The sequence below is a fragment of the Anguilla anguilla genome, chromosome 17 (genome assembly GCF_013347855.1).
Source record: "Anguilla anguilla isolate fAngAng1 chromosome 17, fAngAng1.pri, whole genome shotgun sequence".
In the NCBI taxonomy this organism is placed as follows: Eukaryota; Metazoa; Chordata; class Actinopteri; order Anguilliformes; family Anguillidae; genus Anguilla; species Anguilla anguilla.
Window position 1 is genome coordinate 11,776,467 of NC_049217.1, and position 27,570 is coordinate 11,804,036.

At 43.7% G+C, this 27,570-nt stretch overlaps 1 protein-coding gene across 6 annotated transcripts; it reads left to right on the top strand.

Annotated features, from left to right (window-relative positions):
- Positions 1-923: 923 nt before the first annotated feature.
- On the top strand, positions 924-27,454 carry LOC118216165 (TOM1-like protein 2). Of its 6 annotated transcripts, none has more exons than XM_035397211.1 (16): positions 924-1,031; positions 8,074-8,158; positions 8,605-8,683; positions 9,497-9,646; positions 11,167-11,301; positions 11,460-11,654; positions 11,901-12,017; positions 13,232-13,365; positions 13,599-13,647; positions 15,273-15,468; positions 15,637-15,754; positions 16,739-16,814; positions 18,534-18,599; positions 21,791-21,850; positions 22,896-22,932; positions 23,096-27,454. In XM_035397211.1, exons 1-16 carry the CDS (start codon positions 980-982, stop codon positions 23,266-23,268), a joined length of 1,722 nt encoding a protein of 573 aa, XP_035253102.1. In that variant the 5' UTR covers positions 924-979; the 3' UTR covers positions 23,269-27,454. The 6 variants fall into 6 exon arrangements, with proteins under 6 accessions (XP_035253102.1, XP_035253103.1, XP_035253104.1 ...); XM_035397212.1 differs by having other exon boundaries at positions 11,460-11,624; XM_035397213.1 differs by lacking the exon at positions 18,534-18,599.
- Positions 27,455-27,570: the final 116 nt, after the last annotated feature.

Here is a 27,570-nt window from a genome sequence, read left to right on the forward strand (position 1 = left end):
ATCAGTAGTGAAGTGACTGCATCTGTACATTTCATACATAGTTTACTTATTTTATTTTTTAAATGCATGTTATGCTTACCTTTGTCAGCCAAAAATAAATGTAGCTGCTTTACAGAAAGATAGATTTTTGACAATGCAATGAATTTTTAAATCGTTTCTTGGCAAAAATTAACAGTGAAATGAAAGGACTTAGCTAAATGCATATGCCTGAGTTGTATGTTTGTAAGGTGAGAACCACTCAAAGAGGGTCTGGTTGGGCTTGAATTCGGATGTGTTGTGCCCCAGGCAGCAACATATCCACATAGCCATCCCTGTTCAGCAAAACGGTTTTTATTTCTGCAGAAAGAGTATCCCAACCGGCAGAGGCAACAACTTGTCATCTGACGTTCGCAGTTTCTCAGGCAGCTCTTATTGAACGGAAATGATAAGCAAGGTTGAATAGAACAGAATAAAACATTTATATAACTTATAAAATCATTTTTAAAAATCATTTGGATAAAAGCATGTTAACTCATTGATATCCATCTAATTTCCACAAGTGTTTATAAATGATAATTTGACATACTGTGCTACTAACAACACAGGGTTTATTGGTTTATTACATTTAGCTACAGTAACGAATATATATATATATATATATATATATAATTTTTATTGAGGCACCTGCTATGCATTTCTTATTGCAGGTGCCACGAGAAACGACTTTATCCAGTGGACAACGTGGAAAGGGTCCTTACCATTGACCACAACTTAGCACAGCCACGAAAGAGCCGATTTCTTTTTTTGGGTTCAGTGGTGTATGACCGCGTAAACTCGATCTGGGGTTTTTTTTTTTTTTTTGGTCATGATGGATGTAATTTCTGTCGAGTCCTGTTGAGAGCTGAGTCCTTACCTCCAATGAGATAGCTCGGTGGGAGGAGCCTTACAATGTGCTTCTGTTCAGTGACAGTGCGGATTGTTGTTTGTTGTCATCATCAAGATGGAGTTTTTACTGGGGAACCCGTACAGCACTCCAGTGGGGCAATGCATAGGTAGGTAGCCAGCAGGACGATATACAGTGTCGTTATTAGACCACGTTTCTCAGCAGAATGTATTTGCATTAACCAAGTTTGTACACATTTTAGTGACAACGGTATGTAACACTGTATGTCGCCCGTTCCCATAGCTAGCTAGCAAGCTATCTAACGGAAGGATAGTCAGCAAGCTAGCTGTCAGTTTTGCCTCAGATAAGTGTTGCTATTGCAAGCTAGCTCGCGTTTAGCGATCACCTGCCTACCGTTTATTGAATGCAACCCTTACATGTATTTTGCGTATGCGGTCACCTAGCTAGCTGTTTGTCCAGATTAGCTAAACGTCGAATGTCGCTTTAGCTGGGAATATTTAGCCAGCTCGCCAGCATCCTCGCTGGCTAACGTTAACAACTTCTGAAATCAGTTATTTACGGAATAACAGCATTAGTCTTTCTGTAAATTATAAGCACCCAGTAATGGTAATCACAATATCAACATCGTTTTCCTGCTTCCTTGTTTATATGTTTTGTGAAATTAACATTTCGGAAAGCTCGATATCTGGCTAGTAACGTGTTAGTCTACCTTACCTGTTAGCTTACGACGTTACTTAGCTAGCTAAATCAGAACGCAAAACAGCTTGTCATGCATTAGATGCTATCTGGCTTTCATGAACTAGCTGTTTTTCATTTCTTCATGTCAGAGCTGAGTGTACGATAGCTACTTGTTAGCAACCTACTGTGTAAACAAAAACGACTTGGATTTGATTTGGATCTTCCTGCATGGCTTATACTACGGCCTATAATAACCTCGTCAGTGTACTTTGTATCATCACTCGCGACTCAGAAGGACTAATTTTGACTTGCCCTTTAATTCTGTTTTTTTAATTACGTACGGTGCTTGCTGTTCAAAGTAGCCAGTGTACATGGATGCACAATTTAAATATATTATGTATGCCCCGTCTGCTCAAAGTTGCCAAATATTATCATTTACACTCAGTGACAGGGCAGGTCAACTTCCAAGACCTGGCATAAGATTTGCAGCAGTGTGTGTTGAACAAGGCATATTGCAGAACAGTTCTGCTGAATATTTTCCACAGGAAGCTATCAAGAGTTCTTTACCACTTGTGTCCTATAAGTGAACAGGATGTCCTCTGTGCAAAGACTGTCAAGGTTCTATTTTTATACTGAGCATTTATAAAGTCATTCTGATATTCATTTTGCCAGACCTATAGAATTATCTGGGAAAAATGTATTGCGTTTTTACATATTTGCTTGGTAGATAGTCTTATCCATGGATTACATTCATACCCATTGATCATGAGAAGGTGTACATTAGCTGTAGACACTCAGGTCCTTGCTGGAGTGTACATTGGCTGGCCTTCACCTGAGAATCATACTTGTGATTTTCTCGTTGCAGGACAGCTACATATCAGCTTCACTGCAACTATGCACCCACTGTCCTCCAACACTTTACGTTAATGGCGCCTCTGGCCCAGTGCTTCGATTGGGCAGGGTAGTCCCTCATAAAGATATAATCTAGTAGTTCATCTGAACATTTAGCCCATTCTTTAGTCATTCAAACTATGTTATGAGTGAATACGTTTAGTAGTCATCAGGGCAATGTCCTTTTTTGTGTAGTTTTTTTTTTTTTTTTAAATGAGGAAAGCTTCACAGATGCAGGACAAACCACTTTTCATTTGTCCCACTGATTGCTGCAGACTTGTGCTATATTCTTCCTGTTTTTTGGTTATGTGTTATCTCGTCTGTATTTACATGATATGCAAAACTAAATTGATTTTTTGAGGGTGTCTGATAATGTGCTGTTATACCTGCCACCCAGTACTGGTTTTAGCGTGCGTGTAAGGTGATTTGTCGCTACTGAAATAACCAATTTGAAGTTTGACAGTTACTCTGCTATTTGTCATTTTTACAGTTGTGTACTCACACGATTGGTGTGTTTCCCCATCAGGAGACGCTGGTTGCCTGACCATTTATTAGAGATCTTTGTCCTGGCTTTGATCTCCAAGATTAAACAGAGCTGTGTTCCTAAAGCTGTGATTGGCTGAAGCCTGATAGTGCCCTTGTGTGTGTTTTTTCGCCCAGAGCCTGCTATCAGGTAGAGCTGGGAAATTAACCCTAGTTTGTGTGGGAGTTTGGAGTAATGGCTGTAGATCCTCACGCAGGCAGTGGTGGTGAGATATTGTAACAGTGGGCTGTGAGGAGTCTGATACTCCGCTAATGTTTTGTCGGTGAGTCAGGCTGGCTTTACCGCCACGCCTGGGCATTTCATTGCTGTGAGAAACGAGGAGGTTGGTCTGAGTCAAAGTTCCAGCACCGGCCTCTTCCAGTCTGCTTCCCTCCTGGGAGAGAAGCTAAGCCGGCTGACTCAGGAGAATGGAATGCGGAATCAGGTGGTTAGGTGCCTGAATATAATGAAGGCCAGCAGAGAGCTGCTGCCCTACAGGATCGGGGTTGAGTTGCCCTGCAGGCACTGCTGCCCTACAGGATCGGGGTTGAGTTGCCCTGCAGGCACTGCTGCCCTACAGGATCGGGGTTGAGTTGCCCTGCAGGCACTGCTGCCCTGCAGGATCAGGGCTGGCCTCACTGGGATGGAGGTTGAGTGAGAGGGGGCTTATGGGTAGAGCCTGGTGTTGTCAGGTCCTCAGCCTGATCCAACAGGAGCTGTGTAATCCTGGACTGGCCTTCTTTTGGCCTGGTCCTGTCCTTTGGCCTTCAGTCCTGAGCAGTATGAACAGCACTAATAACCTCCGGAAGAACACAAGCTACCTCTCTGTGAAATGCGCTGGGATTACGCTCATTGTTCTCTCTTTTTTTCTTGAAATTCGACACTTTCAGGCCTTCCAGGATGAGTGTGCAGCTGAGGTAAAGCATTTCTAGATGAGATGTGCTGTATCTTGTTCTCCCAAACCATTACTTCCAGCTAATGGAACTGTGGATCTGTGACAAGGCAGAGACAGTCCTCTGTGGTCCATTTGACTTTTTCAATATGTGTGTTTGTGGTTTATCATAATTTCACACCAGCACAGTTCAACATTTTTGATCGTGTAGGCCTATATTTTTTGTTTGATGTTCTGCAGGTACAGTGTGAACAACCCAGAGTTTAGCGTTACTGTTAATAGTTGGAAATAACTGTTTGTGTCACAGCTCTGAATTTTTTGTGCGTTACATGGTGAACTGTCATATGTGCATGTTGAAGAGTGAACGTGGACTGTATAAATTAAGATGCACACTGTGCTTCTCGCACAACCTCACCACCTGATTAATTATTTGGTTGGCCTCTGTCAGAGCTTAAAGATTAGTACTCGATACAGCCATTTGTGAAACCCTGTTCTAGGGACTCCTGTTTTTTAATTAAACAATCATTAATTAATTATTTCAATTTGGAATGCAGATAGCAAAAGGGTTGTCTCGATGATGATGCTGAAACAAATCTTGTAAGTGCGTCTTAAAAACATCTTTCTGAAAAGGTACCCCTTGAATTGCCCTGCATCTGACGCTGTTCCCACTCCTCCGTGTCATTTAAAGGATAAAGGGAACCCCCTGTCCCCCGCCTCCAGTGATTAAATGCTTTCTGAGGTACTCAGATCACACAGATCATCAGGGTTGGGTGGGGCTGCTCTGAAAGACTGTTTGGAAGAAATATGGGCCTGTGGGTGGGGCCCTGGTGGTGGTAAATGGGGGCCAGTGGGTGGGGCCCGGGGGCCCTGGGGGTTAGCGGGCTCTGCATACCCCGGAGTCGCTCGTAAGCACCTGCCTGGCACGTCATAGGCCTGTAGATCCTGAGGTGTTGTAAGTGGCATGTGTGAGCAGATCCACATGGCACTTAGAACACCTGCATGAATGGGCCCTCTCTTGCTCCTGTTAAATCCACTTACAGGGATTACCGGGGAAATCCCTCTGGAAGTAGCTGGCGATTTAAAATACAGCCTAGCAGGCATTAACGGCCCACTGCTGGAGGGTCCGCCAGAACTGAGGGACCCAGTAACCATGGTTTCGCTTTCCCTACCTTAGCTCTGTGAGTCAGTGGTACCTGTGACATTGTCGTGAGCATAGCCAAGGACAGATAGCACAGTAGGTTAACATAGTCAGTGTAGTCTTTGTACATTTGTCACCAATATTTCATGCTTTAAAAAAAAAAAAAACAAAGAAAAACAATCTTAGGCTGTATGATGGATGAGCTTTACTGCAATTTGTGGATTTAAAAAGCATGACCTGGCAAAAAAACAAGAAGATAATAGAAAATTCTCTGCTTTTTCTAATGGTTAAAAATAGAATCTTAAAATAACCTATATAAAATGCATGAATATGAATATAATCTCTTACATTACATAAGTGCTTTGGTGCCTTGGGTCCTGGCGCAACGGTCTGTCCCTGACAGATGAGCAGATTTCTCAATTTTTAGAACTGGATTCACTTTCCTTTGGGGAAAGCATGAACAGGAGGAACCAGAGCTAAACCCTGGGTTAGGCTAGCATTGACCAAGGGCTAGCTTACCTCTTTTTCACACACATTTTTAAACCCAGGGCTGAGCTTTAGAACTGGGCTAAAGATTCAAACTAGTACTGTGAAGCCCTGTTCTATTGTCCCTTGAGCTAACTCTTGACCAATGTTTATGTTCAGTCTGCGTGATTGGACGAACATTCCACAAGAATCCTGCAGTTGACCCTGACCCTGTTTCACCCTGGCTGTTTTGCCAGCCTGTTCTGGGTGATTTCTGGGGTTAAAAGTTGAAAAGTCAGTGCTCGCTCTGCTTCGGAGCAGAGCCAAGTTTAGCCCAATGCTAAGGTTGGAGCTATCTCACTTTAGAATGAGCCAGTGTGAAGGCTCACATAGCCCCGTGCTAAGACCCCCTTTAGCTCAGGGCTAAGCTGAAATCATGCAGTGTGTGAAATAACCCTCTTTTCTTCTGTGTGTGTTCATGGGCTTATTTGTGAGGGCACTGTGCTGTATTGCAACCAGGACTTTTATCCGAAATAAAGTTACTGTTGATTACTACATGATTGAAGTCCTCCATCCTTCTCCTCCCACATGGAATTAGTGTGTAAAATAGAGTGTAGCACACCGGAGACTTCAGGAGGAAAGGCGATACGGGGCCCTGGCAGAGACTGCACTGCTGTTTTATTGATGCGAGCAGCATTGTGTTTCCGCATGGCGGGGGGGCAGGAGCGGGTTCTCCAGCCGGGGACTGAAGGTCACCATAATCAGAACGCGAGGTGGAGAGGAGAGCGGGGCAATAAATAATGCAGCAACAGGTCTCAAGGCTGTTCAGGCTGAACGCTGAGCGCTGCCCTGTCTGGGCACGCCGCAGAGAGATCCACCCGCAAAGGCCTCGTTTGAGCGACCGCGGCCGCGGCCCGTCGGACGGGTCTGCCTGCATTGAGAAGTGAACTGTCATGGCGAGACTGGTGTCAAAATCAGCTAAGGTTGTCGTGACAGGCTTCTTTCAGAGTGGAGTCAGAACAGTATGTCCTGCTTTATAAATTGAAGCGTTGTTGGTCTCTACAAGTTAAGGTTGGGATTCTGGGACAAAAAGTCAAAAAAGAAGTTGTATAAATTGATTAAACAGACACACAAGATATACTGTGCGGAGCACCACTGTACATCTTATTCATTCCATGAGACACACACCCAGCCGAGGGTTGGGGCTCAGTGATGTCAAGCCACGGGCTTGATGGTTTTGGAGTAGACGGCCATTCTTGGACAGGTCTGCATGTTCTTGACCTCAAGGTTGTTTGTGCTGAGGGGGGCAGGAATGTCAGGCGGCGATGTGACACACCACACCTAGTGTCCTTTGGCTCTTCAGCACAGTCTGATGATTCTGGAAGTCAGACAGCAGTGAGCAGGCATGGCCAGAGTTTGAAACAGGAATGCCATACTCCAGTCCTGGAGGGCCACAGTACCTGCAGGTTTAACTCCAGTCCTGGAAGACCATAGTACCTGCAGGTATAACTCCAGTTCTGGAGGGCCACAGTGCCTGCAGGTTTAACTCCAGGCCTGGAAGACCATAGTACCTGCAGGTATAACTCCAGTTCTGGAGGGCCACAGTGCCTGCAGGTTTAACTCCAGGCCTGGAAGACCATAGTACCTGCAGGTATAACTCCAGTTCTGGAGGGCCACAGTGCCTGCAGGTTTAACTCCAGTCCTGGAAGACCATAGTACCTGCAGATTTAACTCCAGTTCTGGAGGGCCACAGTGCCTGCATGTTTTAACTCAAGTCCTGGAGGACCATAGTCCCTGCAGGTTTTTGTGGTTTCCTTTAAACCAGCAGCCAATTTAGGTCTTGGAAAAAAGGCCTGTGAACCAATTGCCCAAGTAATGAATTGAGTAAGTGCTTAAGTGCTGAACACACCAAACACCTGCAGACACTGCAGCCCTACAGGGCTGGACCTTTAGATCCCTGGGTTTGAAACGCGCCTGGGGCCCGGCTGCTGGTCTGTCCCTCTCTGCTCCAGTGAATGGTGTCTTTGGCAGAGCTGCACAGGGGTTGTGTAAGGTGCTGATTGTGCAAGAGGGTGTGGCTTAGGAGGAAGTATGTAATGGGAGTCATTACAGAAATGAGAATGAAGTAATGACAGATTTAAACAAACAATCAATCTGGCAGTGCTGGAACTCAGGGGAGGGTTTTGCACAGTTTACGACACAGTAACTGTACAGTAACCGCATTCCCAGGAATGCTGAAAACGATGAATATTTCATGTGTGTGTTTTTTTGTGTAGTTCAAATACACACACAAGCTATGTATATGCATCTTTCCTGCAATTGGTCAAATCTATCCTTTTTGCCCAACTGTCTGTGTAAATGATATTGAGTAAATAAAAGACATACTGGACTGTTGGAAGATTATGTCAGTTGTTTTTTTTGTCTGTTGCAGTGATGTGCTGCTTAGGAATTTTGTCATTAGACTGTTTCAAGTACCAGACACATGGCCTTGCTATCCTGTTTTATACATGGGCATTTTGTTAAAAGCTACTCCAGTCACTCACTCTGCATAAGGAGCTGTGCTAGGCTAATAGGTGATAATGCTACATAATGCTCTCCCCCAGAGAAGGCCACAGACGGCTCTCTACAGAGTGAGGATTGGACCCTGAACATGGAGATCTGTGACATCATCAATGAGACAGAGGAAGGGTGAGTGAACCGGCCCATGTGCGTAGTTTGAGGTTGGGGTGGGAACAAGACTCACTGCCTCCAAAACACCCCTGCACTACAGGAATCTGGCTAATCTGTGGTGAGAGCAGCTCATTGAATAGAGAATGGGATGCCATTTTATACCACAGCTCCACCGCACAAAGCAGAATTGTTGCAGTGCGCCTGGGTGCTGGTTTTTGCTTTGTGAAGCTCTGGATATCAGCGTCATGTTTACCTTAATTCCCCCTGTCCACACTGACACCTGCAGGCTAAGCGGTGTTATTGCAATATAATGAAACACAGGAGGTGGTGCCACAGAGTATGCTGATTATGGCTGGCTTAGATTAAGAGTGCTAAATTAAACAGTAAATATGAATGGAAGAAAGGGGGATAGAAGGCACACAAGCTGTGAAAAGAGTGACTGTTTTCTCTTTTTCTCTGGGCAGACCAAAGGATGCCATCAGGGCGGTGAAGAAGAGGCTGAACGGGAACAGGAATTACAGGGAGGTGATGCTGGCGCTGACGGTGAGAACTGGGAGGGGAGTGGCCAAGGCTGGTAGGGGGCGGGGCAAGCGGGGTGTGTTTTCCGATGCAAGCCCTCTAAACCTGACCTCATTGGCCATATTTGTTCTGCCTCTATATCAGAATGCAGAAGCCTTTCATACTGCGATGTGATGATGTTCACAAAAAAAATATTTTATTCACTTTAAGCATCACACTTGGAAATCTCAAGCCTGTTTTCAACAGTTGATCTGAAATGTGAATATGTATGTAGTGCAAAGGATTCTGGGAAGGTAGCTACTGCATATACAGCATAAATCATGCAAACTCTGCTTCTTCTTGGAAATGCTTGTTACATGACAATATCAAGTGTCTTATCTTATTTGCATCAGAACCAACAGTGAATAAAATAGGTGAAAATTCTGCAGTTGTTCGTGTCAGCGTGACTGTAGACGTCCTCCTGCCTCCTTGACTGACAGCTCCACAATGAGGAGAGCTTTCATTTGCAGCTCCATTGTTCTGAAAGCCTGCTCTCTCACGACTCTAGTTTATTGTAATGCTTCGCGTTTCCTTTTTTCCTTTGTGCATTTAGAAAGCGCTACAGAGTGAGTGGAATAATAAATGCATATAAAAATCGCAGTCACTGATGTTTTGGTCCTAATCTTGCCTTCTTTAGTGTGCAAGTCCAGTGGTCTTACAAACAAAAAAAGAACTTTTCTTGGACTTACACACAGTATTTATCTGACATGGATTAGTTTTAAGCGTTTTCATTTATTATTACAAAAGCCCGTCAGGCATACCTAAAACTCAGGACCGACACCCCCCGTAACCCCCCAGGTGGTGGAGACGTGCGTGAAGAACTGCGGACACCGTTTCCACGTGCTAGTGGCTAACCGGGACTTCATCGATGGCGTCCTGGTGAAGATCATCTCTCCCAAAACCAACCCCCCCACCATTGTGCAGGACAAAGTGCTGGCCCTGATTCAGGTACGGGCCGCGCTGCTGGTCACCCCTAAATCTACAGCCCTCACGGGCTGGCGTCCGGCCTGTTCTGTGCGTGAGAATAAAATTCAAATGAAAACATTTTTAAAAAATGTAATATGTTACAGCTTGCGATTTACTTCGCAATTTACAGTGCCAGAAAGTATTCTCCCCCTTTTTTATTCAAATGTTACGCAGTTACACTTTGACAATTTAATACGTTGAATTTATATTTCCCCTTCGCCAACACAATAAATTCAACACATTTATGATAAAAAACTATTTGTTTTCAACAACGTATTTCTCAAAAATGAAAGACGTTAATTTCTCACGTACAAAATAGTATTCACCCCCACCCCCCCCGCCCAGAGTCAATACATTGTAGGCAATCCTTTGAAAGCAATTACTGCTCTGAGCCTTCTCTGGTATGTGTGTATGTGCTTTTCGCATTTAGATTTAGCCTTTTTTTTCATTTCTCCACGCAAATTTTCTGCTAATTTAGAGAGAGTGCCATTGGACTGTGATTTTCAGGTCATTCCACAGATTTTCAGTGGGATGTAAGTCTGGGCTTTGGCTGGGCTGTTCCAGAATACTGAGCTTTCTTTTTTTTAAATTTCTAAACCATACCTTAGAAGTTCTGCTATATGCTCTGGGTGACGGTCATGTTGCAACATGAATCTTCGCCCTGAATGCAGATCTCTCACAAACTGAAACCGGTTCTCCTCCAAGATTTGCCTGTATTTAGTCCCATCAGTCTTGCCTTTGATGGCAACAAGGGCAACTCCCTCCTGCTGAAAAGCAGCCCCACAGCATGATACTGCCACCACCATGTTGGACTGTAGGGATGGTGTTACTTGGGCGATGGGCTGTGTTTCGGTTGCGCCAAGTACAACATTTTGCTTTCAGGCCAAAGAGCTTAACTTCCACAGGCAGCTCCTTGGTCTTCAGCACAGCCTGGCTGACCTGATCTGTTGTTTCAGTTGTGAGGTCTTTCAATGTCTGTGATATTTAGTTTGCAGTCTTGCCATTGAACACCCCCTATGGATTTTAAATCAACATAGGTGGACCTCATTAATGTATTTCTCTCAAGAAAATATAAGTTGATTAAAGCCTTTCAGGTTCTAGGCACGGTGCTGAAGCAGTAAAAAAAAAGGCCTACTGAATTCTGGGATATACAGCCTTCTTAGAATTCTTCAGTTGAAGGACTTCACAGCCACACTGAACATAATAAACGGTTTAAATCACAATTAGAACAAAACGAGACAAAAAAGTTACATGAATGAACATGAATTAGCAGAGTTTTTAAACAAGTTTTTGAAGGGGTTTAAAATGATATGGAGACAGCAGCTGTGATCAGGGGAGGTCAGATCTGGGAGATTCTTCCAGTGGCCAGGTGCCTTCACTACAAAGGTGAATGCATGAAACCCATCCTGGTCTCTAGGGCCTGAGTAGATTGAGTGAGGGAAATAATTTATGAATGTGTGGATGAATGGATGAATTAATGAATTGTTCACCTGGTCTCTCAGGCCTGGGCAGATGCCTTCAGGAGCAGTCCTGACCTGACTGGCGTGGTCCACATTTATGAGGACCTCAAGAGGAAGGGCATTGAGTTCCCCATGGCCGACCTGGACGCCCTGTCTCCCATACACACCCCGCAGAGGGTAAGAACCTCTCTCTCTCTGATTCTCTCTCTCTCACATACACAGACACACACCCTACGCACAGTTTGTGGAGGGTAAGACGCTGTGCTTCTCTATCTCAGACACATGCACGTATGCGCTCACGCACTGCTAATGTGAGGTCCTTGTGTGTTTCTCAGGGTGTTCCCGAGGTTGACCCCGCTACCAATAAATACAAAACGGCATCGCCTCCCCCACCCCAAGGCCCCGCCCCCGTCTCTGCCCCCCCACAGCCCTCTGCCTACCCCCCGCCTCAGATCCCACCCCTCCAGGTCTCCGGGGCCATCACTGCCAACGCGGAACAGGTGGGTACCACTACTGCCAGCCCTCAACAGGTGAGTACTTCCAACCCGAAGCAGATTGGCTTAGAGTGCTTGTTTACCCTTTGCTTCAGAATAAAACCCAAATAAAGTGTTTAGTTAGCATAGCACATAGCATACAGCATGGCCAAGCCTAACCAGAGTGCTGGGTAAGTGGGTTTGTATAGTAAATGTTTTAGTGCTGCCTGACTGTCCCTGAGTTTTAGCATTGCCTTTGTGGCCATCGGGCCTGTGTTTACAGACGCATTTGTGCCCGTGCAGATTGCCCGTTTGCGCAGCGAGCTGGACGTGGTGCGTGGGAACACTAAGGTGATGTCAGAGATGCTGACGGAGATGGTCCCGGGACAGGAGGAACCGTCCGACCTGGAGCTGCTGCAGGTGCAGCCCTGCCCGCGCCCCTCTTATCGCGTCCCGCTCCAAACCCCTCCCCCACCCCTCCCGTTCCATTGTGATTGTGTTACTCGTGATTTTTTAGTTGCTGTTCTGAGCTGCCCTGCAATGTGGGTTGAGTGTCCTGTTCCTTGTCTGTCTTTATACTTTATCATAAAGCCAACTCTTTTTGAAATTTGAAGGCAAATTTCCAAGAAAGCAATACAAACTCATTACTGCTTTGTTACTGCTGGCCATTGGAGGGTAATTCGGTCTTCCTCATTTGGTGTTGGGAGTTAATCAGTAATTAACTTCCGTGGGTGTTGAACCTAATAGGTGTCATTAGGGGAAGTTGTAATACAAGGTTTAGTGTCCAGGGGTATCCGAAAAGGGCTGTCGTGGCAGCAGGTTTTTGTTTTAACCCAGCACTATGACACCTGATTCTACTGAGCAAAGTCTTTATTGGAGACAGTGATTAGTTAATTGGTTGGATCAGGTGTTCTGGTCCTGCATCTTGGAGAGAGTGCAGACCACCTCAGTTTCAGCCAGGATAAGCTTCAGGCAATCATCTGCCGACTAGCTTCAGATGTCCTTCAGGCCAGCGGAGATGTGTGGTGAGATCCGCGTGACAGATGGAGGAAAGGAGGGGGAAAGCTGAGTACCCTCAGCATATAGGCTTACGGTGTTGAGTTCATACTGTAGAAGGCTCCCCTATTTCTGGTGGTGATGAGTTTGTAGTTGATTGATAGTTATAGCTAACAGTGTTGAGTTCTTAATAGGTTCCTTTATTTCTGGTGGTGATGACTTTGTAGTTGATAGATAGTTATAGCTAACGGTGTTGAGTTCATAGAAGGTTCCCTTATTTCTGGTGGTGATGTGTTTTTACTTGATTGATAGTTATAAGATTACAATGAAAGGTTTTGCTCATAGATATTCCCTTGCTCCTGATGGTGTTGAGTTTGTAGTTCATAGATGGTTATTAGCTTACGGTAATGAGTTCGTAGAAGGTTCCCTTGTTTCTGGTGGTGATGAGTTTGTAGTTGGTAGATGGTTATAAGCTAACAGTAGTGAGTTCATAGAAGGTTCCCTTGCTCTGGTTGGTGAGTTTGTAGTTGGTAGATAAGGTTATAAGCTAACAGTAATGAGTTCATAGAAGGTTCCCTTGCTCTGGTTGGTGAGTTTGTAGCTGGTAGATGGTTACGGTTGTGGTGGTTCTGTTCCAGGAGCTGAACCGGACCTGCCGGGCGATGCAGCAGCGCATCGTGGAGCTGATCTCCCGCGTTTCCAACGAGGAAGTGACCGAGGAGCTGCTGCACGTCAACGACGACCTGAACAACATCTTCCTCCGATACGAGAGGTAGCGCAGGCCTCCACTCAGAGCGCGCGGTAAAACACTGGATACGTAAAGAACCTGGAGATTCCGTAGGCTTGTAACAGGCAGGATTTGGCAGAAGTTCAAGCGCTCCATGGATTCCCCTTAAAGACTTGAGTGCATTGCGTAACGTGTTGTCAGAAATGGCTGAAGTGGTAAAGCGTCTGGTGAAACATTAGGTGGGTTTGTGAACGGGTTTGTCTTGTTTCTCTCGGCAGGTATGAGCGATACCGCTCTGGGAGGGCAGCGCAGTGCGCCAATAACGGGGTAAGTTGCCCGTCCCCAGCATGAGGTGTCCTCTCGGCTGCCTGTCTGTAAATGAGGACCCGTCCCCAGCATGAGGTGTCCTCTCGGCTGCCTGTCTGTAAATGAGGACCTGAATTTTTTTTTTTTTTTTACTACCTCCTCCTTTGGTCACAACTGAGCCAAATACATGCATATATTCAGTTACACTGCTTGAAGGGGATCTCCTTAATATTTATCATCGGTAATTTTAATTTGTGCAAATTAAAAGTTTATTTGTTGTACTTTTGTCAGTTTTTTTGTTCAGTTAATAATGGCATCCCTGTTAATGTCTGGACTGGCTTAATGATGGTTTAGTATATTTTTTGCTGCTTAGTCAAATTTTGCTACCCAGGCAGTCGCTTTAATATAGTCTGATACTGTGCATTAATGTGATCTATTACTGAATGTAATATGGTCATACTTCACACTTGATTAGCTTTGCTGAAGTTGTGCAGTTTTTTTATGGTTGCACAAATTGAATGGTGATTAAAAAGGATGCAAAGGGCACCGGCGTGTAATTCAAAGGCAAGGCTAATCTAGTAGGGATGCTCATGCACACTGTTTTATGTTCATTTCATTTGTTTTTTTTTTTCTTTTTGATATTGCTAGCTGAGACAGGCAAGTATGAATAACTGCGTTTGTGTTCTGAAATCCTCTTGACATCCGAAGGAAAACTACCGCAACATTTTGGAAATGTGTATCATAAATCACGTGACCCAAAATCCCTGATACCCCCACCGTCCCGTCTGCCTAAAACCTCTTTAGACCCGGGGTCCCCAAACCTGGTCTTGGAGGTCCACTGGATGGGCTGGTTCTTCATCAAAACTCTGTGTTTAATTGAACAATAAAATCAGTTGATGACACAGATAAGTGGCCTCGCCTGGCTTCTTGGGTCTGAACCAGTTGCTGAGTTTAAGGTGAAAACCCCAGCAAACCCTGTGGGCCTCAAGGACCAGGACCAAGAGTCGGAACCCTTGGTTTCGAAAAATCACCCTCTGCCCTGGGTTCTGACCCCAGTAGCCTGTAGACTAGTCTGGCTAGAAACATGCCTCATTTTTCCTTCCCTGTCAGTGAGTGTGGTAGAAACTGTGGAGTGCGTTAGTTTATAGTCTCTGATGGAAGGTTTTGTGCTCGGTATGTGGTAAGTTCAGCACCTAGTTTTTTTTTTCTCCTTCTTGAATGGAATTTGGCCCTCTGATGAAGATTTGTCCTTTCTCAATTTTTAGAGCAGATGTATGCGTACTCAACAAAGGCACAGACCACTAAGAAACTAGATTACTACCTTGGAGTGATGAACCAGGAATTCCTTACTCTTTATTGTCAAATGGCAGCAGGTAACATATGAAGTGAGAACTTAGATCTCATAACACTCCGACACTCTGTGGCTGCATTGTTGTCCTGAGTGTAGTACGCTGTAGCATTCCTGGTTCCTCTCAAATGTTCGTATGTAGAGTATGTTTCTATGACAACTGCATGTTTACTGGGCCTGAGCAGGGTAGCCTAGCCTGGGAGGTACGATAGCCGAGCCCTGCTTGCGGGATGCTAACCCCAGTGGCCGTGCTGGTAAAGGGCTCTGGTAAGCTATGTTTCTTGCTGTGTGATTGCAGGTGCTGAGCGAGGCGACGGAGGATAACCTGATCGACCTGGGCCCCGGATCACCCGCAGTGGTCAGCCCCATGGTCAGCGCCACGCCCCCGTCTGCCCCTGCCCCTGCCCCTGCCCCTGCCCCTGCACCTGCCCCTGCCTCCGCCCCTGTCCCGTCGGCCACGCCCGCCTCCCTATCCACACAGCTGGCTGGACTCGGTAAGACTGGCTTCTCTGCAAGCCACGCCCCTTTCACCGCACCTTATTGTCTGTGTATTTTTGTAAGGGGTTGATGGTATGTGTGTAAAGATATATCTCAGATGCTATGTATATGATAGTGAAACAAGGCCCTGGGGTTAAGGTGATCTCTGATTGGTTGGTCTGCAGATGTGGGTGGAGACAGCGTGACTGGCACCCTGAGCTCCCTGCCCAGCTGTCGGTTGCCCGACGACTTCGACATGTTCGCTCAGACCAGGAACAGCTCCCTGGCCGACCAGCGAAAGAAGTAAGGATGAGAGTGCGAGCAGGGGAGAGACCATGCAAACACCGCCCCCTGCTGGACACTGCGCAGATCTGAAGCTATAGATCGAGAAATCATATCCTGCTTCTAGTTTCTGTATTTACAGTTAGGATTCACATTCATATCAGACTATCAGAAATTGTATTTATAGCTTGATGAAATACGCACTTGTTACAAACCCAGTACCATCCATCTTCCCACTACTCTCTCCCACTAAATTATAAGAAAGTATTTTGGAATACTATTGGAATTTTGGAAGTGAGTATGTATAATTAGATCTTACTGTGTTTTTTGACTAATACTGAATTCCAAACTTAAACTTTTTCAAGACTTTTACTTTACAGTGTTGCCTATTTTCTCATCAGGTCATTTTTGCAGAAAGAGAATGTTGTGTTCGATATGAAATTGGTTTAGTCATGAGGCTAAAATACATGAGCTAGACTTTTTCAATATTATGATATGATAATCTAGCTTTTTTCACTTCAATTCGATTTTACAAACAGTATTATCAGTCAGTTTGCCAATGGAAACTAAGTGTTAAAGTGTTTTCACTGTTTTCTGTTTTGTCAGTGATTTATGTAGAAGCTTTCTGTGGAACACAACCTTCCCTTGCCTTAGTGCCCTTATTTACACCCCCTTGTGGAGATAACATGTATAACAGTAGATGCCTAAAAGTATCCTTTTCATTTTACAGCAGTGCAATGGCATTGCACATTTTGCAATACATATTTGAATACAACCGAAAGGCTATTTTTTTTTGGAATGCAATATTCATAAAATCATGCTCCAGCTAATAGCTGTTCTGGTTCAGGCTACATGGCTCAAAGGCATTTAAAAAAACATTTTTAAAAAAAATTTTGCTCAGGCACACAAATGTCACCTGTATGTCAGTCCTGGCCAAAAATTTGGGATCTCTGGAAACTGCGGGAAGAACCCAGCAGTAATCCCTCCTTCTGGTTTCCCCTGCAGTGTGAAGTATGAGGACCCTCAGGCTCTGGGTGGCCTGGCTGCAGCACTGGACGTCAGACAGCAGAACACCGGAGGGGTGAGTGAACCCAGTTTGGAGTGAGCATGTTGGGAAATGTAGTTCCTCTGGTTCCCACTTCAGCAAGGAGGGTGGATGGCCTGCTGTCGAGCAAGCCATGCAGACTGGCACCCTGGGACAGAGCGCCTTGGTGTGTTACCTCAGCGTTGTGGTGCTGTGGAGTGTGCAGTGGAATACCTTTGACCAGTACGTCTGAGCTCACGCTAACACTATCTTGTGTAGTGTGCACTCTGTAGAGGGGTACTGTTGCCCAGTAGGAGCATTGACTTCTGGGACATAGCACATTGAATGGGTGCTATCTCATGACACAGAAAAATATACAGTAGTGTCCATTTGCATGCGCTAGCACATCCGTTCTGCTTCATGCATGTGCATGTTCATTTTCAAATGCATGAACACCATCATCCATTTTTCTACCTCTTCCTTTTCTTAATGTTGGAAAGATTTAGCACACAGGGGAAGAGGTCAGGGTGTGGGTGTGAGGGAAGCGATGGGAGGGGGGAGTGGGGGATGGTATGAACTAATTTCAAAGTTTCCAACAGTTTGACCCTTTTGCCACTTGTATGCAAAATTTGTGAAACCTATTCAAAAGGTTTACCTCTGTAGATCCTTTAAGACTCATTCAAGAATTGATTAGAGTATCCTGACCTGTTCTGTATTTGAGAGGGAAAAATATGCATATTCCTGTGTGATTATTTTAAAATGACATTTTTTGCCTTGTGATTAATGTTTAATAATTGTGGTTTAATACGTCGATATATTGCTTCAGTCGTGTTTTGAAATATTCAGGAGAAATGCCTTGTTGGACACACTGAACGCATGACTTGTTTGAGCAGCGCTTGATTTACACTGCTCACAGAAGGCCTCGCGGTGCCCTTTAAGTTGGGGTATATGTTGTCGAAATTTTCGGCGGGGGACTTTGTGGGGCCGGGGGCATTTACAGGGTAACAGCGTGTTTGAAACGGGCTGCCTGGATATGGGAGAGATGAGGGAGGTGTGTATTTAAAGAGAAATGTCTCTGCAGTGTAAACAGCCCTATCACGCTGCACTTTGAGTGTATCAGTGCCCGTTACAGCTCACCTCCTGTTTACCCAGAGATATGAACACGGGGGGGAAAGTAGAAAATGCACACACTGTTCCAAAAATGAGAGGAAGAGCCTTTTAGTGTGGACACCAGTCCCAAAAAAACAAAACTGCAGAATCGTTCAAATAAATGAATTTGCAATTGATCACTCCCTCCCACGTTTCATATAATAATAATATTAATAATTATAATATTAATAGATATCATTTATATATGACCTTTGTCTTGTGATGGAAACTCAACCACCATCAGGGACCCAGCTGGGTGATGCATGGCGGCCATTTTGTGCCGGAATGCTGATGGGCTGAAGTGGAGAGGGAGTGAATTATTTGTGGCAGTGTGAGACCCAGGTTGGGGTGTTTCACTAGGACACTGCAGGAGCCCCCTGTTCTTCGCTGAGTCATGCTGTGACTCAGAATCTTGCGGCAGAATCTACAGGCTTAGCGTACTTTGCGGTGGCCGTTAGCCCGTAGACCCTCGAAATCCACTCTGCTCACCGCCATGTTTCCGGTGCTTATTCTAGGTGTGAGGTGTCATGTTTTATATATTTGATTGATTTATTGATTTATCTGTTTCTGGGATCGTTGTCGGCTTTACCTGCTTTATGACTGAGACATTTTTTGTTGTTGATTCAGTCAAGGGTAAAAGACGGTAACGCTGAGCTGGAGCCTATAGACAGCTGGCTTATTTCCCAAGGAATGGTGAGGATGTCACCGGCATCCACCCCGCTATCCCCAACCCTCACGGCCGCCCCAACCCCCCACCAACACCCCACCCGGTCCTTGCGCTTGCCCCCCCACCATCGTACCCCCACACCCCCAAAACTACTACACTCAACTACCCCCGAGTCCCCCTTTACTCATTGCAGAGCTGGAGCCAGTGTTCTTCACTCCAATGTTCTTCGGTCCAGCTCTGGGTCTTTGCCATGGTTACAAGCTGCTTACATGCTAGCCTGCACTGTGCAGTGTGGCTATGCGGCTAGCTGACTCCTCCCACAGCTCTGCTGTAAGCATGCGAATGGCGGCGCTGCCAGTAGGCGGAGCTAATACAGGTCTGCACGGCAACTGCTGTGATGGAGAACCAGCTGGACCCTGAATCAGAACCTGAGCCTGGTTCCAGCTCTGTAATGTGAAAGGGGATGAACAGCAAAAGGGACACTCCCATATTTCCTCCTCCAATCACAATCCTGGGGAGAATTGTGGTTTTATCTGGGGACCAAAATGCATTTAAAACTCACGTATAACAGTCCTGAACTACTGTAAAATTGTATAAAATTAAGCATCTATCTTAAGTATCCATTTCTGTCCATGAATCAATTGTATTCAATGTAGTATTTTACAAATTAATATATGACATACTTTTATTTTATATATGAATTTTACCAAACTAGTCAAATGTATTTTCCTTAAAGCTGTAGTGAATATAGTTTTTGTTTTGGCATATGTTCTAGTTCAGTCATATCAGCTGGCCATGGGTCTGATGCTCGTTTGTACAGGCTGGGTTTGTCCAAGAACATTATCTGCAGTTTGGACACCTTTGAAAGAGCAAAGTTCTGGCTGAGTGAGGTGGAAGCAGCTGAGCCTACAGTGAGGTGTCTTGTGCGGTAATGAACTTGAGCATCTTTGTCATATATTATCTTATATCGTTCACAGTCACATGAATGAAATAAGGTTATAATCAATTTTCTGTTCCAAAACTTTATGTTTTGGCATTTATTTATTCATAGTGACATGAGTAAGCCCTTGTTTTTGTTTTAAACCACCCTTCCTGACTCCAGTAATGATTTACCTTATGGTTATTAGGCTTTTGTTAGTCTCTTAGATTATTAATAGACAATTGCATTAATAAAGCAGTAGTCTATTAATATTCATCTGAAATTAATTTAGAGTTGCATTAGTCTTAAACTAATTTATGTTTATTAGTTCAGGTCTAATAGACTTAAAGATCATGAGTACTGGTGCAGGATATTGAATTAGAAGCTGACTGCTGGTGCCCATTTGGAATTGAGTCTGTGAAACACACATGCACATAAACACACAAAAACACACGCACACACACACACACACACACACACACACACGTTCCCTCAGTCCCTTTTCCTGTTGGTGCGCCCCACTCCTCCTCCTCAGTTGCAGTAATCAGTGAAAGTGTTCTTTCCTCACATTCTCTAACGCTCACCTCAAATCTGCTAACGGTCTACACTCCCTGGCCTTTTACAACCGAGTTAAAATAAACTAACAGCACTTTTAGCACTGCATTCAGGTAGTGTATTCAGTGCTTGGCCTGGTTCAGGTGTATAATAACATCATTTTTTGTATGATCAATGCATAATTTGACCCTTTGATCACGTCTGCAATGTAATGCAATCTTTGAACTCTTACAAATGCGCAGTATGCCCCCCCGCCCCCCGCTTTTTTCACATGAATCTTTTTTTTTCTTTTTACCAAGAATCTCAACTTTGTCCTGTCAACCGAAAATGTTTTTTTCCATTTTTTTGAGCGGATGTGGAGATAAAGTTAATGATATTTGTGCTGTGCTTTGAAGCCCTATATTGGTTTTTTTCCGCCCAAAGCCAGCCTGCAGAATTTATCTTCTGTTTGCTGTAGTGTGGATTATTTCTTTTGAAGCAGATTTAATGTTTATATCTGAACCCAATTCTTAAATATTTTTCACACGCACTCTCCTCCCAAGTGCATTCTGTCTGCCGCTTCTGATTTTCACTGTGCTGGCTGCAGTTCCCCAGATTACTAGAGGGGTTGCTGGTGCACCATGAGATACAATCATTGACATTCAGTCTACTGGTACCCCTCCCACCTCAGTCAGCTGCAGCCAATCACAACACCTCATGTGGAAGTGGCCAAACACTGTCGATACTGACACAGGCATGATCTGGATTTAAAACAATTACTTCATCAGCAGGATGTGTCTTTTTAGTATTCTCTCAGCTGCAGTGTTGTCCAAAAGGGAAAATATTGTACTACACACTGCGAAACACTGCAACATCATTTTCTCTCCTTGACCGTCCTGTTTAGTTCACTCCAAGGTTGAGGAAGATGAAAATATGTGGAGTTCAATTCAGAGAAACTAGTAGTCCTCATGGCCAGTTTTCCTGTCCCCCCACCCAACCCACACTCACGCCTGAATGATACACCTAAGCCAGTCAAATTCTGTGCCCACCCCCATCTCGTACCAACCATGTTTGTAAGCTGTGTTATGTCATCCAAAATCTTTGGAATACCACAGGAATTTTGTTAAACTTTCCTCCATATATAAAATGCAGCAATTATGGCCTCTCACACTTCCATGCATTTGTCTGTGTGTATATTGGGGATTGAATATTTTATACATTAAATCTTCGATATATGGGGTGTGCTATGTGTATATCATTGCACATATGGTAACAGGGTGGTATTAATTGATGCATTTTGTAACTTACGTTTTAAAAAGTAAGTTCTAGTTATATATACCTTTGGAATTTATATTTTTACATTTTGGGATTTATATTTTATATAAGCGACACCATACACCCCTGACATCTTTCCTGCCTGTTTTCTACTTTCATTGCATGTCGTACAGTTTTTTCTGTAGTCTCGAACATCATGTGTGCTTTTGTGCGAGTTTGTGTGAGCCTGTTTGAGCATTTGCCGTGCTATGCTGTGGGTTCTGTTATTTTTTGTTATGTCTGGTTTTTGAGTTGGGCTTGTTTTTCAATTATTTATTTATTTTTTTACCTTTTGTTTGGTTTTCTCAGAGACATTAAGTTGAATTTCTGCTGTTTGCTTTTTGCTTAGTTTTTTATTTGTTGGGCTCTGTTTCATTCTTGGGTTGGTTTTGTTTTGTTTTGTTTTGTTTGTTTCTTTCGGCGGGATTGTCCGTGGCCTTTGCTTCGTAGATTCCTGTTGAGCAGTCCTCTGTCATGGACGATATAGAGGAGTGGCTTTGTACCGATGTGGTGAGATTCATCTTTATCTTGATTCCGTTTCTCTCTGCCTCACTGTCCTTCTTTGCTTTTTTATGTGGAATGACATTTTCTTTACTTTCCTAATCTTTCCCCCAATCATGTAATTTAAGCAGAATGTGTTTCTTATGCTTTCTGTGCCACGCCCGTTACAGATGTCAGATTGAACCAATCATATTTCCCCTGAATGACATCATCCTTATGCTGGGCAGGGTCTGAGAGGGATCTCAGGCTCTGGTACCCAGTTTTTAACATTGCATAACCAGGGCTAAATCTACTACTGTAGCATCAATAATAATGAAATGAGGTGTCACACCAGGTAATGTAACTGGCTAGCCTTCAGTGTTTGGGGAGGTCAGTGTGTATTGTCTGAGTTTTCTGTATTAGTGCCTTACATTAACTGTTGGTGAGCAAGTGACTTGAATGGATGGATTGATTGTTGGATAAATTTATGAAAAGACTAGTGGTGGTATTCGGGATGATGGGTTCTCTCATCGCTGGTGTTCCCAGAGTGACTTCATTTGAATATTTTTTTCATCCTTTTAAAATAATTTTGAAGTGGATTAATAATGAAAGCAAAGCATCAGATTAAACTCTCTGTGGGAGAAAGATAAAAATGGGGTAGGCTTCCAAAAATTTGCATGAAGTAACAGTAAATTTACAGTAAAATAATTTGGGAAACTCTTAACATTGGGCCATTTGGAAAGAAAATAAGGGATATTATTTACGTGGGTTGATGAATTGTGTGTGTGTGTGTGAGGGAGAGAGAGAGTGAGAGAGTATGTGTGCAGTCTGGGTGGTATTTATGTGTGGGGCATGACCTCTGAGAGCAAGTGTGTGATCTTCCTTTTTGGGTGTAGCCTCTTGTACATGTTGGTGTGGTCTCACTGATGTATACGTACTGTACATACCAAGTACAGGTAACCCAGAACTAAAGGAACAGTTTATAGGCAAAATGGCCGAGGGGTTTGAATTTCGTCTATAATACGTTTTCTGTGCTCATACGGTAACACACTTCTTTCTGTCCCTTGATGAGCAGAAAGGCGATGACACTGAAGAAGGAGTTACAAGTGAAGGTAAAAGCAGAGAATTTGTGCACCATAATAACATGTTGTGATTGGTTGAACAACACAGTTTTTGTGAAGCTAAACTCAAGTCTGTTTATTAGCTTTTATGAGGCTGGTGATTTGTGGTGAGTGTATTATAGTATTTTAATTATTATCCCTTCCTTGGCTCCAGAGTTTGACAAGTTTTTGGAAGAGAGGGCCAAAGCATCTGAGACAAGCTTACCGTCACCCCCTGGTGGAGACCCCGCCCCATTGGGTGCCCCACCCGGGGCCCCGCCTGGCTCCACCCCCAACAGCGCTCGCAAGAAAGCCGAGAAGTCGGAGGACACCCTCTTTGCCTTGTAGAATTTTCTGGAGGAAAAACCATCACCCATCACCCCTTCCCTCACACACTACCCCTCCCCACCACACCCCTCAATACCCCCACACCCTTCCTGGATTCAAACTACTCCTTCTGTCTCAGCGTACAGAAACTGTTCCCAACCCTGCAGAACAGCCCCTGCCCCGACCTGCATCCCCCACTCCCCCACTCCCCCCCCCCTCCATCCTGGCTTTTACCTCTGTGGGAGGGGGGTGCAGATGCTCATAAGGTCAGCTTTACACGCTATACCCTGCTCTCCTGCATTCTGGCATCTCCTAGCCTATCAGGGCGTGTCTAAATAGCCCATCAGGGGTGGGTCTAAACAGCCTATTAGAGGTGTGTCTGAAGGGCCTATCAGGGGAGTGTCTAAAGAGGCTATCAGGGGCGTGTCTAAGGAGCCTATCGGGTGTATCTGAAGAGCCCATCAGGGGCGTGCCTGAAGAGCCCATCAGGGGCGGCTCTACAGAGTCCATGAGGAGTATGTTTAAATCACCTGTCTGTGACATGTCGAAAGAGCCCACCAGGAGCATGTCCAGGGGGATGGAGTCTTGTTGCTAAAGTTGGGTAACCCAGTGCTTTGTGAGAGGGCTTCTTCCGTCGCCTGTGCTCTTTGTTGCCGCCCTCATTCGCTGCTGTGAGCTCTTCGGTCAAAGCTGCCGCGGTTAGCAGTCGCTGGTAAGGAACGAGGAATGACGCATTGGATTAATTTGACTGTATGTAGTGTTGTTTTTGTTTTGGTTTTTTTTTTTTTTAACTGTAATTAAATTTTTTTTTTTTGAATTACTGACCTATTGTCTGCATAATTTTGTCCCTATTTTACATGTGTATCCCAGTGTAGATTTCCCTCTAACCCATGTCTATATGTGAATGACATTTATTTGATATACTGTGTAGCGATTTCAACAAAATAATTGTACAGAGCTGTTGCAGAGCATATTTCAAGTTCAAGTTTAGTTTGGTGGTGCTCTGCATTTTGGGGTCTCTGCATTTCCATAAATTGACTTATGTTTTATGTTTAAAAAAAGTATAACTGGGGCATTCTTGGGGAAAAAAACGAGGGATTATGGGAGAAGGGTTCAGTGTATCCTTTGGTTGAGTTTCCAGTTTGGCCCCAGTTTGGCTACGATAAATGGGGTCCAGGAACTGTGGTGGACCCCATTTTGGGGGGGGTGGGGGAATGTTAAATGTCTGTTTCTTGTTTTGGCTTTTTTGTTCTTCAGGACATCTCTGAGGTCACTTCCTGTGTTTCAGTGTGTCAAAAACAAAAGCAAAGCTATTTTTCTGGTGTGCAGTGAACCTAATGTACTGTTTTTTTTAACAAGGGTGGAGGACCTGAACAAAATCTCGCTATCCCAGAGAGCTGCAGTGTTTGTCATACCATATGGCTGTCCATATACTCTAGATCAGTGGTGCACAAACTATGGGTTGGTAGATATCTATTCGGTCGTGAAATAATTATGAGTAACCCTGGATTTACACTGAACACGGCATTCCCAAAGCACTCTCGCCGAAAGTCATTTATTTTCGAGAGTGCGACCTACGTAATTCCTCCTCTGCTACATGATATCAATTAACCAATTATGCTTATAATAATTGCCCTTGATGCTTGGCTAGCAGGTTCGGTCGGCCAGCCAAACTTAGCTCTCAGGGGATATCTGTTTGGTTGAGGTATCGATACGTAGGCTACAGCAGCAGTGCAGTTTGGCCTGTCTGGAAAAAGTGTTAGTATTCATTAATGTTATGCTGTGTTTGCACAAATAAATGCTAAATATAAATAATTCAACTAGTTAAAACACATTTTTATTGTTTGCATTTGACAGTGTGTTACATATGATCATGTAAATGGCCGCTTTAATGTTGACTGGTGCGTCATTCCTACTGCACTCTATGAGATAATGAACTTGTTTATTGCTCATACAACGTAAGATAGTTAACAGCTTTAGCTAATCATCGTGATTCAGTCTTTGTGCTTTTGACATTTTTAAAAATCTGAAACATTTTTGAAATATTGGCTGTATTGAAATATTAGCTCATTTCTTTAAAGATTCCCACTGGGGAATTCATAAGTGGCTGATACGTAACATTAAAGAGACTCACTGACGATGACTGTAGCGTTAATGAAAAGAAATGTTTTGTTTTATCCTATGGTTTTATGTCTGGCAGCTTTCAGTACTCTACCCATACTATGCGTAATTGATAAAGCCTTAAAATCTGTTCATTTGACTGTGATTAATTCCCTGATAATTTCAGTAACTGTCCTTTAATTTAGCTTTTAGGTATTAAAAACATGGCTATTGTCAGTGGATTGTTGTTAATGAAAATGACATCAGTTTGGATCAGTTTGGGTTGCGAAAAGCATGGATTGATATATTTGGGTCATCACTGAAGAAGTTTGTGCACCCCTGCTCTAGATTCAAGGTGGATTTAATGAGATTTCATAGCCCTGACTTCCCTTGTTGGCAGTGCATAAAATAACTAAAACTAAACCTGTCAGGGCTCGGACTGTCAGAGGAAATTGTTGCCATGCCTACTGGTTGACCAGGCACACACAACTGGGTTTATATTAATCAGTGAATCAAAGTAGTGATGGAAAATATTGTAAGCACAACCAATCTGTGGTCTGTTCCTGTTAAACTTCCCCACCTTCATCCTTGGATGAAGGGCAGTTCCATTTAAACTATCCTGTCAGGAACGTGCTGTAGATCACCCAGTTTCCAGAGCGCTAATCACTAGTGTGGTTGTCGTATGTTATAAAAAATCTGCTAGAACTGGGCTTCCCCCCATTTCTTTTGACATGCATGGATTGGACTTCTCTACTATTTGTATGCAGAAATGTATCAGGGGAACACTATATGACCTCGGATCTATGCGAAGAAGGAAGAATTTTAAACCCAGATTCTGGAGAGAGGTGAAAAACAGGAAACGAGAACAATTGCACTGAAGTTATTTAATCAAAATCCTTTTTGTATAGCAAAGTTCCTAGAGATTCTTTTCATTTGACAAACTCAAACATTTTGATTGCTTTGGCATAATGTAAAATATGTATTTATTATACATAATTATATGTATATACATCAGAATGTTTATACAACTCAGAAATTGACCAGCCGTTCAAATTGATGTGGTGCCATGGGCTTATATTCGAAAGAAAACACCATAGTTTTTCTGTTTGTGTGTTTCTGGTTCGGTCAGATTAATGAAATCTTTAGCTTTGTTAAAATAAGACAGCTGAATGAACTGGTCAAATATTGGCCCAGATTCTTTACAGCTTTAGATAACTTTGTGGAATAAGCTTGTGGAAGAAATTTAAGCAAGCTTAATGTTTTTTAATTGCACAACTGTGGAGTGAGGTTTGATAGTATTTGAAAATAATAAGAAAATTTGCATCATAAAATAATAATCAAAAGGTTTAACAAAAACGTTTAATCTGGAAGAGCTAAGAATCAAGTTTATTTTCTTATTTTAAAGAAAGCAAGCAGAAACAGATCCAGGGTTCCTTGTCCACCATTTTTGGAGTAGAAAGACTGTTGAGGCCAGTCTCACGTTTCAGAAGTTGTGAATCGTGTGCAGGGGGAAAAGCAGGGCGTACACACTGCAACACGCTCGTTGAAGTGTGCACCGGCTGGTGGGGCAGTACTGATCATGGATGGTTTACACTAACACCTGGGCAACAGTCTCTCCCCCCTCCTCCTCTGCCTGCGTGTTCCAGTGACTGTGTTGAAGAGAAGCAGGCTTCCTCGGTGTCCCGACTGCAGTGACAACGTGGCTGCCTCTCCCAGCCTGCAGCTTGACATTTCGCTAAGCTAGTAAGCTTGTGAGAGCTAATTAACGTGCTAACAGTTTCCGAGAACACACGCATCCATGTGACTTTCTCTGTCGGCTTCCTTCATTTACCTGTACAGTGTGCCGTACATACGTTTCTGAGACTTAAAAAGGTTTACCATTCATAATCAAGTTCCTAACTTTTTTTTATTTAAAGGGGGTCTGTTAAAATGAACAGGTTTCCTGCTTTCAGATGAGACGGCAAACTCCATATCTAATCGTTATAGAATGTTAGAGGACATTGACGTGTTACAAGATCCAAATATTTGTAATCGTTGTTTTGAGCATTGATGTTCCTAAATGTGTTTTTGGCTCTCAAAACAAGAATAAAATGTTTCAAAATCTTTTCCTCTGACTTGTTTGTGAGATACAATTTCATGCTTGTTGTTTTCGTTATCACTGTGGGTAATTTCAATTCATTGAGTAATTATATAAATGATATATATATATATATATATATATAT

What these genes read in the sequence shown, in the direction of transcription:
- LOC118216165 (XM_035397211.1), top strand. Translation starts at nt 980, where the DNA reads ATGGAGTTTTTACTGGGGAACCCGTACAGCACTCCAGTGGGGCAATGC. An exon ending in TCCAGTGGGGCAATGCATAG is followed by an intron (nt 1,032 to 8,073) that starts GTAGGTAGCCAG and finishes GCTCTCCCCCAG; the next exon opens with AGAAGGCCACAGACGGCTCT. An exon ending in CACACAGCTGGCTGGACTCG is followed by an intron (nt 15,469 to 15,636) that starts GTAAGACTGGCT and finishes GTTGGTCTGCAG; the next exon opens with ATGTGGGTGGAGACAGCGTG.